This window comes from Lolium rigidum, chromosome 4 (assembly GCF_022539505.1).
Source record: "Lolium rigidum isolate FL_2022 chromosome 4, APGP_CSIRO_Lrig_0.1, whole genome shotgun sequence".
Taxonomy (NCBI): Eukaryota; Viridiplantae; Streptophyta; class Magnoliopsida; order Poales; family Poaceae; genus Lolium; species Lolium rigidum.
The window spans coordinates 240,079,332-240,093,828 of NC_061511.1; the positions used below are offsets into that span (position 1 = coordinate 240,079,332).

The 14,497-nt window shown below is 43.5% G+C and overlaps 1 protein-coding gene across 1 annotated transcript; it reads right to left on the reverse strand.

Moving 5' to 3' along the window:
• Positions 1–311: 311 nt before the first annotated feature.
• On the reverse strand, positions 312–1,491 carry LOC124648476. Its single transcript, XM_047188238.1, has 4 exons — positions 1,301–1,491; positions 1,111–1,214; positions 720–826; positions 312–370 (listed from the first exon to the last, which is right to left on the reverse strand). The coding sequence occupies exons 1-4, from the start codon at positions 1,403–1,405 to the stop codon at positions 312–314; spliced, it is 375 nt and encodes a 124-aa protein (XP_047044194.1). The 5' UTR covers positions 1,406–1,491.
• Between the last annotated feature and the right edge of the window lie 13,006 nt (positions 1,492–14,497).

Sequence of the window (14,497 nt, forward strand, 5' to 3'; positions counted from 1 at the left end):
TACACATGAAACGGGTACATGGGCCTCCCATAGGTTGCCTGAGGAGGTCTGGCCTGCCAGCTGTAGCCACGTGACCATCACTCTCTTCTTCTCCCTCCGCACGCAAAGTAGTCTGGTTCGAGCGGCACGGGGAAAACACACAGGAAATCAGAGAGGGAAAAATGGAGGAAAAGGAGATCGAGGAAAATAGATCCACATCCATGGAGGGGAATGAGAAGAACGCATAAGAAGCTGGCAAAACATACGTACCTCATACACTCTCGGGACAGGCAAGTGATCACTTCTCCCTCTCCCCCCCCCCCCCTACTACATTACAGAAACTGCTTGTATCTTGAACAATTATGTATCTCTCCCAATAGATTGTGCTGACCTGCGAAGTAAAATCACAATGGTTTTAGCAAGAAGTGATAACCACCACATCTATACTTGCATGGGGGCATCCCCTATGTCCAAGCATGTTTATTCTCATATATGTACACCATCAGGTTGAAAATTAGGCTATGTCATGAGAAAGAAATCACCATGATGCCATGGACTGAAACAACCTATGCTAGTATGAAGTAAAACTACTTTGCTCGTGCACACTGATTTAACAATCTTTGCCATATTTCTATAGCTATGTTTGCCACATGATTTTGATCGATTAAACATAGACATGAACCTAGGAAACAATAGGTGGTGACTGAATAGAAAAAAAATCACGAGCGGAGAACATATACCAGCGCATTCCTTGGCATCTTTCCCGCTTGTCCTTCTCATAGCATAGTACCCTAGGATCAGCATGGCCAAATAAAACTTCCTATTGTAGAGGAGCAAGTAGGTAGTGCTGCAAACAAAACAATTATAAATATACAATGTAGAACTGAAGAAAGAGATGCTATTGTGTCACCATCCTTACTATGCTGCTGCCACCTCTCGGTTTCTATGGCTATTCCTGTCAGTTTAAGAATGATTCAAAACAAGCCTACAATGCTTTGTGGAATACTGATAACAAGCCACCAAATTTATGTTTCTATAGCTATGTTTGCCACATGATCATGATAATACTGTATAGAGAAAAGAACCTAGGAAGAAGGCAACTGATAATCAACTACTGGGGTATCTGTTTACTTGCAAGGCCAACATGATTTCTGAGATCTCTGGCTTCCCTTATCACAGCCTAGTACCCAACACTGTAACAAGTTAGGAAAATGCATGTTCAGCTTATACGATTCCTGTGAGAAAAGAAATTCAGAATAAGTTAGCAAAGAGGAAGTCCTGATATCCCATTACTGAAAATGAAGGAAATGAGGAAACCTACATCAAAAGGAAAGCCCAGTTCAGCTGGGCAAGCCTTCGCACCTCGTTCCATCATGTCTGGGTGCATGTCTGTGGTGTTGTATGTAGTGCTGCTGATCACACACATGGGTCCAGTCAAGTGAGCCTAGACATTTGTTTCATGTATTAACAGGAAATTATGAATTCAGGCTAAAATTATCTAAAAATAACCATCCGAAGATAACTTAAAAAAATACCGGAATATTTTATGATTTGCCACACTTTTCTTCGAAGTGTCTATTATTTGCCACATGACCATCACATGTCAGTGAGACATAAAATGGCAAATGATAGAAGTGCAAAGAAAAGTGTGGCAAATTGTAAAATTCCCAAAGTCTGAATTTTATGTTACACGTGTAGTTGCAATTCATTTGTAGTATCCCATTATCATGAATACATAGATGTGATGGAGGGTTTTAGTTGCCTGGTAACAAAAAATTCAGACTGAACCCATGTACTGTGAGCCTCTTCCGCATTAACTCTACCAATAGGGAGCTTTCACATTTGACAAAATGGTGAACCATCTGCCGCAAGCCTCTTTCTTTGGATAAGGTTCTGTAAATCATCAGAGTTTCCAGCCAATACACTTACAGCCAAATAAAACAGCCCAGGATTCACCTCTCACCTTTGTGTTGTGCGACATCTAACTCTAGAAAACTACTTCATCAACTATCCCAGCACAATTTGCTTGACCATCGAGTGAATTAAATAACAACATAATAGAGAAATTAGCTACGTACCTGGCCAACCGACAGCACCAGCTCCTCCCGCCTCTTTAATTGAGTCCACCCTTCCAAAACTAAATTGACACTGATACTAAGCTGGACATCGATACTGATACTAAATTGAGACTGAAGAATGACACTGAGAAAAACTGAAGAATAAAAGTGAGACTAAAATGATCGAAGGAGAGAAACTGGGGACATGGGCTAGTTATGATATACACCCCATCAGTTCGTAAGAGTAGTTCTGTAGACGCCCATGTTACATAGTCAAAAAAAAAATCATGAAACTTATGTTGCAATAAGAATGACACAAAATATTACTTTCAGATACGCCAAAAACCATGTATATATTAGTAGCTTTGATTGACAGAAAAAACCATATATATATTACTAGCTTTCATTCACATATTTGCAGACAGACAAAAATGCCTGAAGATAACAAAAACGCAAGCACATGCACTTAATCACAGATAACAAGTGATTTCAGAGGTCCATCAAATCTGAAATCAACTCGTGGTCGACTCACTTATACAGCAACAACAGCAGCCAAAACTCACTAATAGTGAATATGCTCTCCTTTTGTCTAGTACATCAACCTGACGCTGAGATCCCTACGACTAACAGCAGCAATAAAAAATGAACACTGAATCGACTCAGACTATTCAAACCCTATATGAAATTCAGTTGAAAAATTAAAACAATATGGGCTGCTGATACGTCTCCGACGTATCGATAATTTCTTATGTTCCATGCCACATTATTGATGATATCTACATGTTTTATACACATTATATGCCGTATTTATGCATTTTCCGGCACTAACGTATTAACGAGATGCCGAAGAGCCGATTCTCTGTTTTTTGCTGTTTTTGGTTTCAGAAATCCTAGTAAGGAAATATTCTCGGAATTGGACGAAATCAACGCCCAGGGGCCTATTTTGCCACGAAGCTTCCAGAAGACCGAGGGGGAAAGGAAGTGGGGCCACGAGGCGCCGCCACAGCAGGGCGGCGCGGCCCAGCCCTTGGCCGCGCCGGCCTGCTGTGTGGGGCCCTCGTGTGGCCCCCCGCGTTGCCCTTCCGCCTACTTAAAGCCTTCGTCGCGAAACCCCCAGTACCGAGAGTCACGATACGGAAAACCTTACTGAGACGCCGCCGCCGCCAATCCCATCTCGGGGGATTCTGGAGATCACCTCCGGCACCCTGCCGGAGAGGGGATCCATCTCCCGGAGGACTCTTCACCGACATGGTCGCCTCCGGAGTGATGAGTGAGTAGTTCACCCCTGGAATATGGGTCCATAGCAGTAGCTAGATGGTTGTCTTCTCCTCATGTGCTTCATTGTCGGATCTTGTGAGCTGCCTAACATGATCAAGATCATCTATATGTAATTTTATATGTTGTGTTTGTCGGGATCCGATGGATAGAGAATACTATGTTATTTTGATTATCAATCTATTACCTATGTGTTGTTTATGATCTTGCATGCTCTCCGTTATTAGTAGAGGCTCTGGCCAAGTTTTTGCTCTTAACTCCAAGAGGGAGTATTTATGCTCGATAGTGGGTTCATGCCTCCATTAAATCTGGGACGAGTGACGGAAAGTTCTAAGGTTGTGGATGTGCTTGTTGCCACTAGGGATAAAACATTGATGCTATGTCCGAGGATGTAGTTATTGATTACATTACGCACCATACTTAATGCAATTGTCTGTTGCTTTGCAACTTAATACTGGAAGGGGTTCGGATGATAACCTGAAGGTGGACTTTTTAGGCATAGATGCATGCTGGATAGCGGTCTATGAACTTTGTCGTAATGCCCAATTAAATCTCACAATATTCATCATATCATGTATGTGCATTGTTATGCCCTCTCTATTTGTCAATTGCCCGACTGTAATTTGTTCACCCAACATGCTATTTATCTTATGGGAGAGACACCTCTAGTGAACTGTGGACCCCGGTCCATTCTTTACATCCGAAATACAAATCTGCTTGCAATACTTGTTCTTTACTTGTTCTTGCAAACAATCATCATCCACACTGTACATCTAATCCTTTGTTACGGCAAGCCGGTGAGATTGACAACCTCGCTGTTTCGTTGGGGCAAAGTACTTTGGTTGTGTTGTGCGGGTTCCACGTTGGCGCCGGAATCTCCGGTGTTGCGCCGCACTACATCCCGCCGCCATCAACCTTCAACGTGCTTCTTGGCTCCTCCTGGTTCGATAAACCTTGGTTTCTTTCGAGGGAAAACTTGCTGTTGTGCGCATCATACCTTCCTCTTGGGGTTCCCAACGAACGTGTGAGTTACACGCCATCAAGCATATTTTCCGGCGCCGTTGCCGGGGAGATCAAGACACGGCTGCAAGGGGAGTCTCCACAATCCAATCTCTTTACTTTGTTTTTGTCTTGCTTTATTTTATTTACTACTTTGTTTGCTGCATTATATCAAAACACAAAAAAATTAGTTGCTAGCTTTACTTTATTTATTGTCTTGCACTCTATATCAAAACACAAAAAAATTAGTTACTTGCATTTATTTTATCTAGTTTGCTTTATTTACTACTGCTAAAATGGCCACTCCTGAAAATGCTAAGTTGTGTGACTTCACAACCACAAATAATAATGATTTCTTATGTACACCTATTGCTCCACCTGCTACTACAGCATAATTCTTTGAAATTAAACCTGCTTTACTGAATCTTGTTATGCGAGAGCAATTTTCTGGTGTTAGTTCTGATGATGCTGCTGCCCATCTCAATAATTTTGTTGAATTGTGTGAAATGCAAAAGTATAAAGATGTAGATGGTGACATTAGAAAATTAAATTTTTTTCCTTTCTCATTAAGAGGAAGAGATAAAAATTGGTTGCTATCTCTGCCTAAGAATAGTATTGATTCATGGACTAAATGCAAGGATGCTTTTATTGGTAGATATTATCCCCCTACTAAAATTATATCTTTGAGAAGTAGCATAATGAATTTCAAGCAATTAGATAATGAACATGTTGCTCAAGCTTGGGAAAGAATGAAATCTTTGGTTAAAAATTGTCCAACCCATGGATCGACTACTTGGATGATCATCCAAACCTTTTATGCAGGACTGAACTTTTCTTCGCGGAACCTATTGGATTCAGCTGCTGGAGGTACCTTTATGTCCATCACTCTTGGTGAAGCAACAAAGCTCCTTGATAATATGATGATTAATTACTCTGAATGGCACACGGAAAGAGCTCCACAAGGTAAGAAGGTAAATTCTGTCGAAGAATCCTCTTCCTTGAGTGATAAGATTGATGCTATTATGTCTATGCTTGTGAATGATAGGACTAATGTTGATCCTAATAATGTTCCGTTAGCTTCATTGGTTGCTCAAAATTCTAGGCCATATCCTGCTAATGGTAACTCTTATGGTAGATATGTTTCACCTAATGAGGAAAAGATGTTAGAAATTGAAAGATCCACCAAGAGCTTTATGCAATCACAATATGAGCAAAACAAATTGTTTACTAAAACTATGAATGAACAATCTACCTTGTTGAAGAATATAGGAAATCAACTTGAAAATCTGAATATGGAGATTTTTGGGTTGCAAACTAAACTTGCGAATGCTGAAAACCGAATCTCATACATGTCCGTGTCACAATCTTCTTTAATTAATAAAATGGCTGCTGAACCTGAGGATATTGAAAATAAAATTGTTACTACAGCAAATACCATCTAAGTTAGAATTAATGAGAATATAAGATTGATGGCCGAATTGCATGATAGGTGGGAAAGAGAAGAAAATGAAAAACTAGCTAAAGAGAATAATATAGCTAAAGTTTGGACTATTACCACCACTAGTAATGTTAATGCTTCACATGTTGCTGCACCTCCTACTATCAATGGTAAAATAATTGGTGTTGGCAATGTTTCCACTCCCAGTGCAAAGCCCGCAAAATTGCCTGAAACTGTTAAAACTGCTGAAACTGCCTGTGATAAAACTGCTGAATTTTTTTCCAACATTGGGGATGATGATCTCATTGCTTTAGATTATAATGGTTTGGATTTTGATGATTGCCACATCTCTGAAGTTATAAAGTTCTTACAAAAAATTGCTAAGAGTCCTAATGCTAGTGCTATAAATTTGGCTTTCACAAAACATATTACAAATGCTCTCATAAAAGCTAGAGAAGAGAAACTAAAACTTGAAACTTCTATTCCTAGAAAATTAGAGGATGGTTGGGAGCCCATCATTAAGATGAAGGTCAATAACTTTGATTGTAATGCTTTATGTGATCTTGGTGCAAGTATTTCCGTTATGCCTAAGAAAATCTATGATATGCTTGACTTGCCACCATTGAAAAATTGTTATTTGGATGTTAATCTTGTTGATAATGCTATAAAGAAACCTTTGGGGAGAGTTGATAATGTTCGCATTACCGTTAACAATAACCTTGTCCTCGTTGATTTTGTTGTCTTGGATATTGAATGCAATGCATCTTGTCCCATTATATTGGGAAGACCTTTTCTTCGAACTCGTTGGTGCTATCATTGATATGAAGGAAGGTAATATTAAATATCAATTTCCTCTCAAGAAAGGTATGGAACACTTCCCTAGAAAGAGAATGAAGTTACCTTTTGATTCTATCATTAGAACAAATTATGATGTTGATGCTTCATCTCTCGATAATACTTGATACACACTTTCTGCGCCTAGCTGAAAGGCGTTAAAGAAAAGCGCTTATGGGAGACAACCCATGTTTTTACTACAGTATTTTTATTTTATATTTGAGTCTTGGAAGTTGTTTACTACTGTAGCAACCTCTCCTTATCTTAGTTTTGTGCTTTGTTGTGCCAAGTAAAGTCTTTGATAGTAAAGTGAATACTATATTTGGATTGCTGCGCGATAACAGATTTCTTTGCTGTCACGAATTCCGATCTGCCTCTCTGTAGGTAGCTCAGAAAATTATGCCAATTTACGTGCGTGATCCTCAGATATGTACGCAACTTTCATTCAATTTGGGAATTTTCATTTGAGCAAGTCTGGTGCCTCAATAAAATCCATCTTTACGGATTGTTCTGTTTTGACAGATTCTGCCTTTTATTTCGCATTGCCTCTTTTGCTATGATGGATAAATTTCTTTGTTCCATTAATGTCCAGTAGCTTTATGCAATGTCCAGAAGTGTTAAGAATGATTGTTTCACCTCTGAACATGTTAATTTTTATTGTACACTAACCCTCTAATGAGTTGTTTCGAGTTTGGTGTGGAGGAAGTTTTCAAGAATCAAAAGAGGAGAATGATCCAATATGATCAAGGAGAGTGAAAGCTCTAAGCTTGGGGATGCCCCGGTGGTTCACCCCTGCATATTCTAAGAAGAATCAAGCGTCTAAGCTTGGGGATGCCCAAGGCATCCCCTTCTTCATCGACAACATTATCGAGGTTCCTCCCCCGAAACTATATTTTTATTCCATCACATCTTATGTGCTTTGCTTGGAGCGTCGGTTTGTTTTTGTTTTTGTTTTTGTTTGAATAAAATGGATCCTAGCATTCATTGTGTGGGAGAGAGACACGCTCCGCTGTTGCATATGGACAAATATGTCCTTAGGCTTTACTCATAGTATTCATGGCGAAGGTTGAATCTTCTTCGTTAAATTATTATATGGTTGGAATTGGGAAATGCTACATGTAGTAATTCTAAAATGTCTTGAATAATTTGATACTTGGCAATTGTTGTGCTCATGTTTAAGCTCTTGCATCATATACTTTGCACCCATTAATGAATAAACACCTAGAGCTTGCTAAATTTGGTTTGCATATTTGGTCTCTCTAAAGTCTAGATAATTTCTAGTATTGAGTTTTGAACAACAAGGAAGACGGTGTAGAGTCTTATAATGTTTACAATATGTCTTTTATGTGAGTTTTGCTGCACCGGTTCATCCTTGTGTTTGTTTCAAATAACCTTGCTAGCCTAAACCTTGTATCGAGAGGGAATACTTCTCATGCATCCAAAATCCTTGAGCCAACCACTATGCCATTTGTGTCCACCATACATACCTACTACATGGTATTTCTCCGCCATTCCAAAGTAAATTGCTTGAGTGCTACCTTTAAAATTTCCATCATTCGCCTTTGCAATATATAGCTCATGGGACAAATAGCTTAAAAACTATTGTGGTATTGAATATGTACTTATGCACTTTATCTCTTATTAAGTTGCTTGTTGTGCGATAACCATGCTCCTGGGGACGCCATCAACTACTCTTTGTTGAATATCATGTGAGTTGCTATGCATGTCCGTCTTGTCTGAAGTAAGATAGATCTACCACCTTAATTGTTGGAGCATGCATATTGTTAGAGAAGAACATTGGGCCGCTAACTAAAGCCATGAATCATGGTGGAAGTTTCAGTTTTGGACATATATCCTCAATCTCATATGAGAACATTAATTGTTGCCACATGCTTATGCATTAAAGAGGAGTCCATTATCCGTTGTCCATGTTGTCCCGGTATGGATGTCTAAGTTGAGAATAATCAAAAGCGAGAAATCCAAAATGCGAGCTTTCTCCTTAGACCTTTGTACAGGCGGCATGGAGGTACCCCTTTGTGACACTTGGTTAAAACATGTGTATTGCGATGATCCGGTAGTCCAAGCTAATTAGGACAAGATGCGGGCACTATTAGTATACTATGCATGAGGCTTGCAACTTGTAAGATATAATTTACATGATACATATGCTTTATTACTACCGTTGACAAAATTGTTTCATGTTTTCAAAATAAAAGCTCTAGCACAAATATAGCAACCGATGCTTTCCTCTTTGAAGGACCTTTCTTTTACTTTTAATGTTGAGTCGGTTCACCTATTTCTCTCCACCTCAAGAAGCAAACACTTGTGTGAACTGTGCATTGATTCCTACATACTTGCATATTGCACTTGTTATATTACTCTATGTTGACAATTATCCATGAGATATACATGTTACAAGTTGAAAGCAACCGCTGAAACTTAATCTTCCTTTGTGTTGCTTCAATACCTTTACTTTGATTTATTGCTTTATGAGTTAACTCTTATGCAAGACTTATTGATGCTTGTCTTTAAGTACTATTCATGAAAAGTCTTTGCTTTATGATTCAGTTGTTTACTCATGTCATTACCATTGTTTTGATCGCTGCATTCATTACATATGTTTACAATAGTATGATCAAGGTTATGATGGCATGTCACTCCGGAAATTATCCGTGTTATCGTTTACCCGCTCGGGACGAGCAGGAACTAAGCTTGGGGATGCTGATACGTCTCCGACGTATCGATAATTTCTTATGTTCCATGCCACATTATTGATGATATCTACATGTTTTATACACATTATATGTCGTATTTATGCATTTTCCGTCACTAACCTATTAACGAGATGCCGAAGAGCCACTGCTTGTTTTCTCGCTGTTTTTGGTTTCAGAAATCCTAGTAAGGAAATATTCTCGGAATTGGACGAAATCAACGCCCGGGGGCCTATTTTGCCACGAAGCTTCCGGAAGACCGAGGGGGAAAGGAAGTGGGGCCACGAGGCGCCGCCACAACGAGGCGGCGCGGCCCGGCCCTTGGCCGCGCCGGCCCTGCGTGTGGGGCCCTCGTGTGGCCCCCGCGTTGCCCTTCCGCCTACTTAAAGCCTTCGTCGCGAAACCCCCGATACCGAGAGTCACGATACGGAAAACCTTACTGAGACGCCGCCGCCGCCAATCCCATCTCGGGGGATTCTGGAGATCACCTCCGGCACCCTGCCGGAGAGGGGATCCATCTCCCGGAGGACTCTTCACCGACATGGTCGCCTCCGGAGTGATGAGTGAGTAGTTCACCCCTGGAATATGGGTCCATAGCAGTAGCTAGATGGTTGTCTTCTCCTCATGTGCTTCATTGTCGGATCTTGTGAGCTGCCTAACATGATCAAGATCATCTATATGTAATTTTATATGTTGTGTTTGTCGGGATCCGATGGATAGAGAATACTATGTTATTTTGATTATCAATCTATTACCTATGTGTTGTTTATGATCTTGCATGCTCTCCGTTATTAGTAGAGGCTCCGGCCAAGTTTTTGCTCTTAACTCCAAGAGGTAGTATTTATGCTCGATAGTGGGTTCATGCCTCCATTAAATCCGGGACGGTGACAGTAAAGTTCTAAGGTTGTGGATGTGCTTGTTGCCACTAGGGATAAAACATTGATGCTATGTCCGAGGATGTAGTTATTGATTACATTACGCACCATACTTAATGCAATTGTCCGTTGCTTTGCAACTTAATACCGGAAGGGGTTCGGATGATAACCCGAAGGTGGACTTTTTAGGCATAGATGCATGCTGGATAGCGGTCTATGTACTTTGTCGTAATGCCCAATTAAATCTCACAATATTCATCATATCATGTATGTGCATTGTTATACCCTCTCTATTTGTCAATTGCCCGACTGTAATTTGTTCATCCAACATGCTATTTATCTTATGGGAGAGACACCTCTAGTGAACTGTGGACCCCGGTCCATTCTTTACATCTGAAATACAAATCTGCTGCAATACTTGTTCTTTACTGTTCTTGCAAACAATCATCATCCACACTATACATCTAATCCTTTGTTACAGCAAGCCGGTGAGATTGACAACCTCGTTGTTTCGTTGGGGCAAAGTACTTTGGTTGTGTTGTGCAGGTTCCACGTTGGCGCCGGAATCTCTGGTGTTGCGCCGCACTACATCCCGCCGCCATCAACCTTCAACATGCTTCTTGGCTCCTCCTGGTTCGATAAACCTTGGTTTCTTTCTGAGGGAAAACTTGCTGCTGTGCGTATCATACCTTCCTCTTGGGGTTCCCAACGAACGTGTGAGTTACACGCCATCAGCTGCCTAAAAAAATGGATGATTAATATATGAGCTGTCCCCCTCAAAAAAAATGGGCTGCCTAAACACACATACGAGATGCTTTGCTAGTGGTGCTCTATGCCTATGCTTGTACCTTGAATCCTAAATTAAAAGCAAGCAACCAATTCAGAGATGGATCTAGAGGACACGCAGATGAGATTCGCCTCAAATCAACTAAGAACCACTTAAATACAAACAGATTCGTGCACAGAAATCATACTCATCTTGCTACAGAAATGAGCAGGAAATGATGGAAAACCATACCGATCCCGACGGCCACCACGACATCCACGAAACGCAGGTCGCTCGCTGGGAGCTTCACCATGGAGGAAACCATCTCCTCTGGCTCCATGGCGAACCATGATCCAGACGAGAAACAACCGGGACTACTCCCGGCACTTCCCTCCACAAATCCTTCGAATCAACTCCACGGCTGCAAAAAAGGACACAGAAAAATCAGACGCTCGACTGACCAAGCACCACCCTCAAATCCCTCATCGTCTCAATACCTACCGAAACCTACCACTGGAAGCCACCGCCACCGCCGATTCAAGCACCGCCCCTGAGAACACCAGAGGCCAACACGAGAAGCACCGCCACCGTCCCTCCTCGTCTCCGCCTTTCTCCGCCGGACAGAGAAGAGTGGAAAGGGGAAAGTGAAAAGAGAAATTGATGCGGGGACAACTCAGATGGCACGGACCCCGAAATTCAAACCAACAAAAAACCAAACAAAAAAACAGAAAGAAACCGGACAATAAAACCAGACTTAACGGGGGAGGAGAGAAAAGGATGCGCTGAGATTCACGCCACGGAAATGAAAGGGACGGTTAAAGATCTGACTTGAAGCGAATTGGAATTTCATCTAGCTGAAAAATAGGAACGACGATAATTTAACATTGTATCTAACATATGGGGCGTTCAACAATCCTTTCAGAAATTGCAAACATTTTATTTGTATCTAGTGCCTAGTTCGAAGCCGTGCTTACTTTTGTGTAACAAATGTAGAAACCTTGTGCCGAAAAGAAATTCACGACTACTTTTCGAGATCAGCTCAACAAGTTTCCAGAAAATGTAAAAGAAAAAGGCCTGTATTTTCATTGAGCAACAGATACAAATCATTACAAGCGGCTGATTATTTGAGGAAAACTAACAGCAATGCTGATGCACCTCAACACGATACGAAATTGATAAAAAAAAGAGTACTCATGCTTCATGCGGGTAGATGGTTACATGCCTGATGTACTTAACTTATTAACTAAAGCTAGAATCACAATCTAAAAAAGATAAACGAGCGATGCGGGTAGCTTTCAGGCACGTCTATGCAATTATGCATGCATGCATCGGAAGAGGCAGCAGCCAGGGGACCGACGCAGCGATTCTACAATGGTGTGGGGGTTCCGGGCTTATCCAACGGCGGTGAGACTGTTACGATTCGTGCCAGAAGACTTTTCATTTAGAACCTGTACATTGTACATATCCACTCGTTGATGCGGACCAAACTGGTTTCCTGTCGGGGCGTCGCATCTCTGAAAATATTGTTTATGCGGCAGATCTTCTTCGCTGCTGTCACAACCGTAAAGCGCCCACTCTGGTTTTTAAAATCGATTTCCGTAAGGCCTTCGACTCGGTCAACTGGGACAGCCTCCTCATCATTTTGCGCGCTCGTGGTTTCGATGAGCGCTGGTGCCTCTGGATGGAGAAGATCCTCCGCACGGGCCTTACGGCCGTCCTGCTAAATGGAGTTCCCGGGGACTGGATCCCCTGCCGCAATGGGCTACGCCAAGGTGACCCCCTCTCACCGTACCTCTTTATCATCGTTGCCGACGTCCTCCAGAGGCTTATCCGGTTGGCCTGGTCTGAAGGTCACCTCGCCCACCCCCTCTCCCCCGACACACCGTGCCCCGTCCTCCAATATGCGGACGATGCTCTCATCCTCTGCAAGGCTACCCCCGCTGCGGCCGCCACCCTCAAACGCGTCTTGGACGACTTCGCCTCCGCCACGGGCCTCGCCATCAACTTCGACAAATCATGCTTCATCCCCATGTTTGTTTCTTCGGAGGATGCGGCGAACATGGCTACAACCCTTGGATGCCCCATCTCGACTTTCCCTCAGCCGTACCTCGGGCTCCCCCTGTCTCCTACAAAGCTCCCCCTCTCCGCTTTCGCTCCTCTTGTCCTCTCCTTCGACCGTCGTCTCTCTGGTTGGCGCGCAAACCTGTTGTCTGCCGGCGGTCGTCTCGTTTTGTGTAACGCCGTTACTGAATAATCTTGCTACGTATTATATGTGTTCGTATTTGCTTCCTCGTGGGGTCATTGACAGGATCGACAAGAGGCGCCGTGCTTTCTTTTGGACCGGGAAGGACTCTTGCTCGGGTGCTCGCTGTCTGGTTGCGTGGGACAAGGTAATGTTGCCTACGCGAGAGGGCGGTTTCGGCATTAAGGATCTCCACCGGCAAAACAGGTGTTTGCTTTTAAATTTTGTGCATAGCCTCCACCTTCCTAACCCCCTCCCCTGGAAAAGTTGGTTTTTTTCATGTACAGGTCGTGATTTGGGGGAAACCTCAAAGTCCCCCTCCTTCCTCGAGAAGATCGTCGACCACTGCCTCCCCCTCTACCGCGCCATCACTAGGGTGGAGGTGGTGGACGGCCGCGCCTCGTCCTTTTGGCTGGACAAATGGATGCCGGGCCCCACCCTTGCTACCCGCTTCCCCGCCATCTTCTCCCACTGCACCCGCCTCCACGCCACGGTGGCCGCGGTGGTACAGGGCGGGATCGACCTCCAGCCCCGCCTCTCCACCGCCGCAGCTAGGGAGCTCCGGGAGGTCCAGCGTCTGGTTGCGGACATCTCCCTCCAGGCCGGCGCCGACAGACGCGTCATCGACACCGAGCGGCGGGCCAGTTTTCGTTCCCGGGAGGCTTACCGTATGCTGTCGCCTCCGCGACCCCCTGATGCCTCCTCAGGTGTGGCTTGGTCCCTCCGGCTCCCCACCAAGCTGAAGATCTTCTCCTACCTCGCCGACATCAACCGCCTGAGCACACGGGCGAACCTCTTCCGCAAGAGCTGCGCCCCCTCCGAGACTTGTGGTCGCTTGCGACTCCGTGGAGACTAGCCGCCATCTCTTCTTCGAGTGTGCGGCTGCCAGCCATGTGTGGGCTCGCCTTGATGTCCCCGTCCCTGCTGGGGGGTCCTCCATTTGGGACCTCCCTGCCCCCCTTGAGGTTGCCCCGTCTACTTGGCGCTTCGGCGTTGCGGCTGTCATGTGGTCCATTTGGAAGACCCGCAACGACCTTGTGTTCAACGGCTGCGCCACCTCCCCCGGATTCACCATTAGACGCGCATGTGACGACATTGCGCTCTAGAGATGGCGTGTCCCGTACCCCGAGAGGACAGACGTCGATTTCCTTCGTTCTTACATGATTTCGAGATGTGCTTGATATGTATCTCTCTCCCCCTCCCCCATTGTATTTCTCACCCATGTATTTTCAGACCGGCTTCTTGACCTCTTCGAGAAATGGAATCATAAGCGGTGGGGTTTTTTTACCCCCCCGTCCTCCTCGAAAAAAAAAAAAACATA

Bases quoted from the DNA above. Each gene is read 5' to 3' on its own strand.
- LOC124648476 (XM_047188238.1), bottom strand. From the start codon at position 1,405: ATGTGTGTGATCAGCAGCACTACATACAACACCACAGACATGCACCCA. The intron at 1,215-1,300 runs GTAGGTTTCCTC...CTTTTCTCACAG, and splicing joins AACTGGGCTTTCCTTTTGAT to GAATCGTATAAGCTGAACAT. The intron at 827-1,110 runs GTAAACAGATAC...TTTTGTTTGCAG, and splicing joins AAATCATGTTGGCCTTGCAA to CACTACCTACTTGCTCCTCT.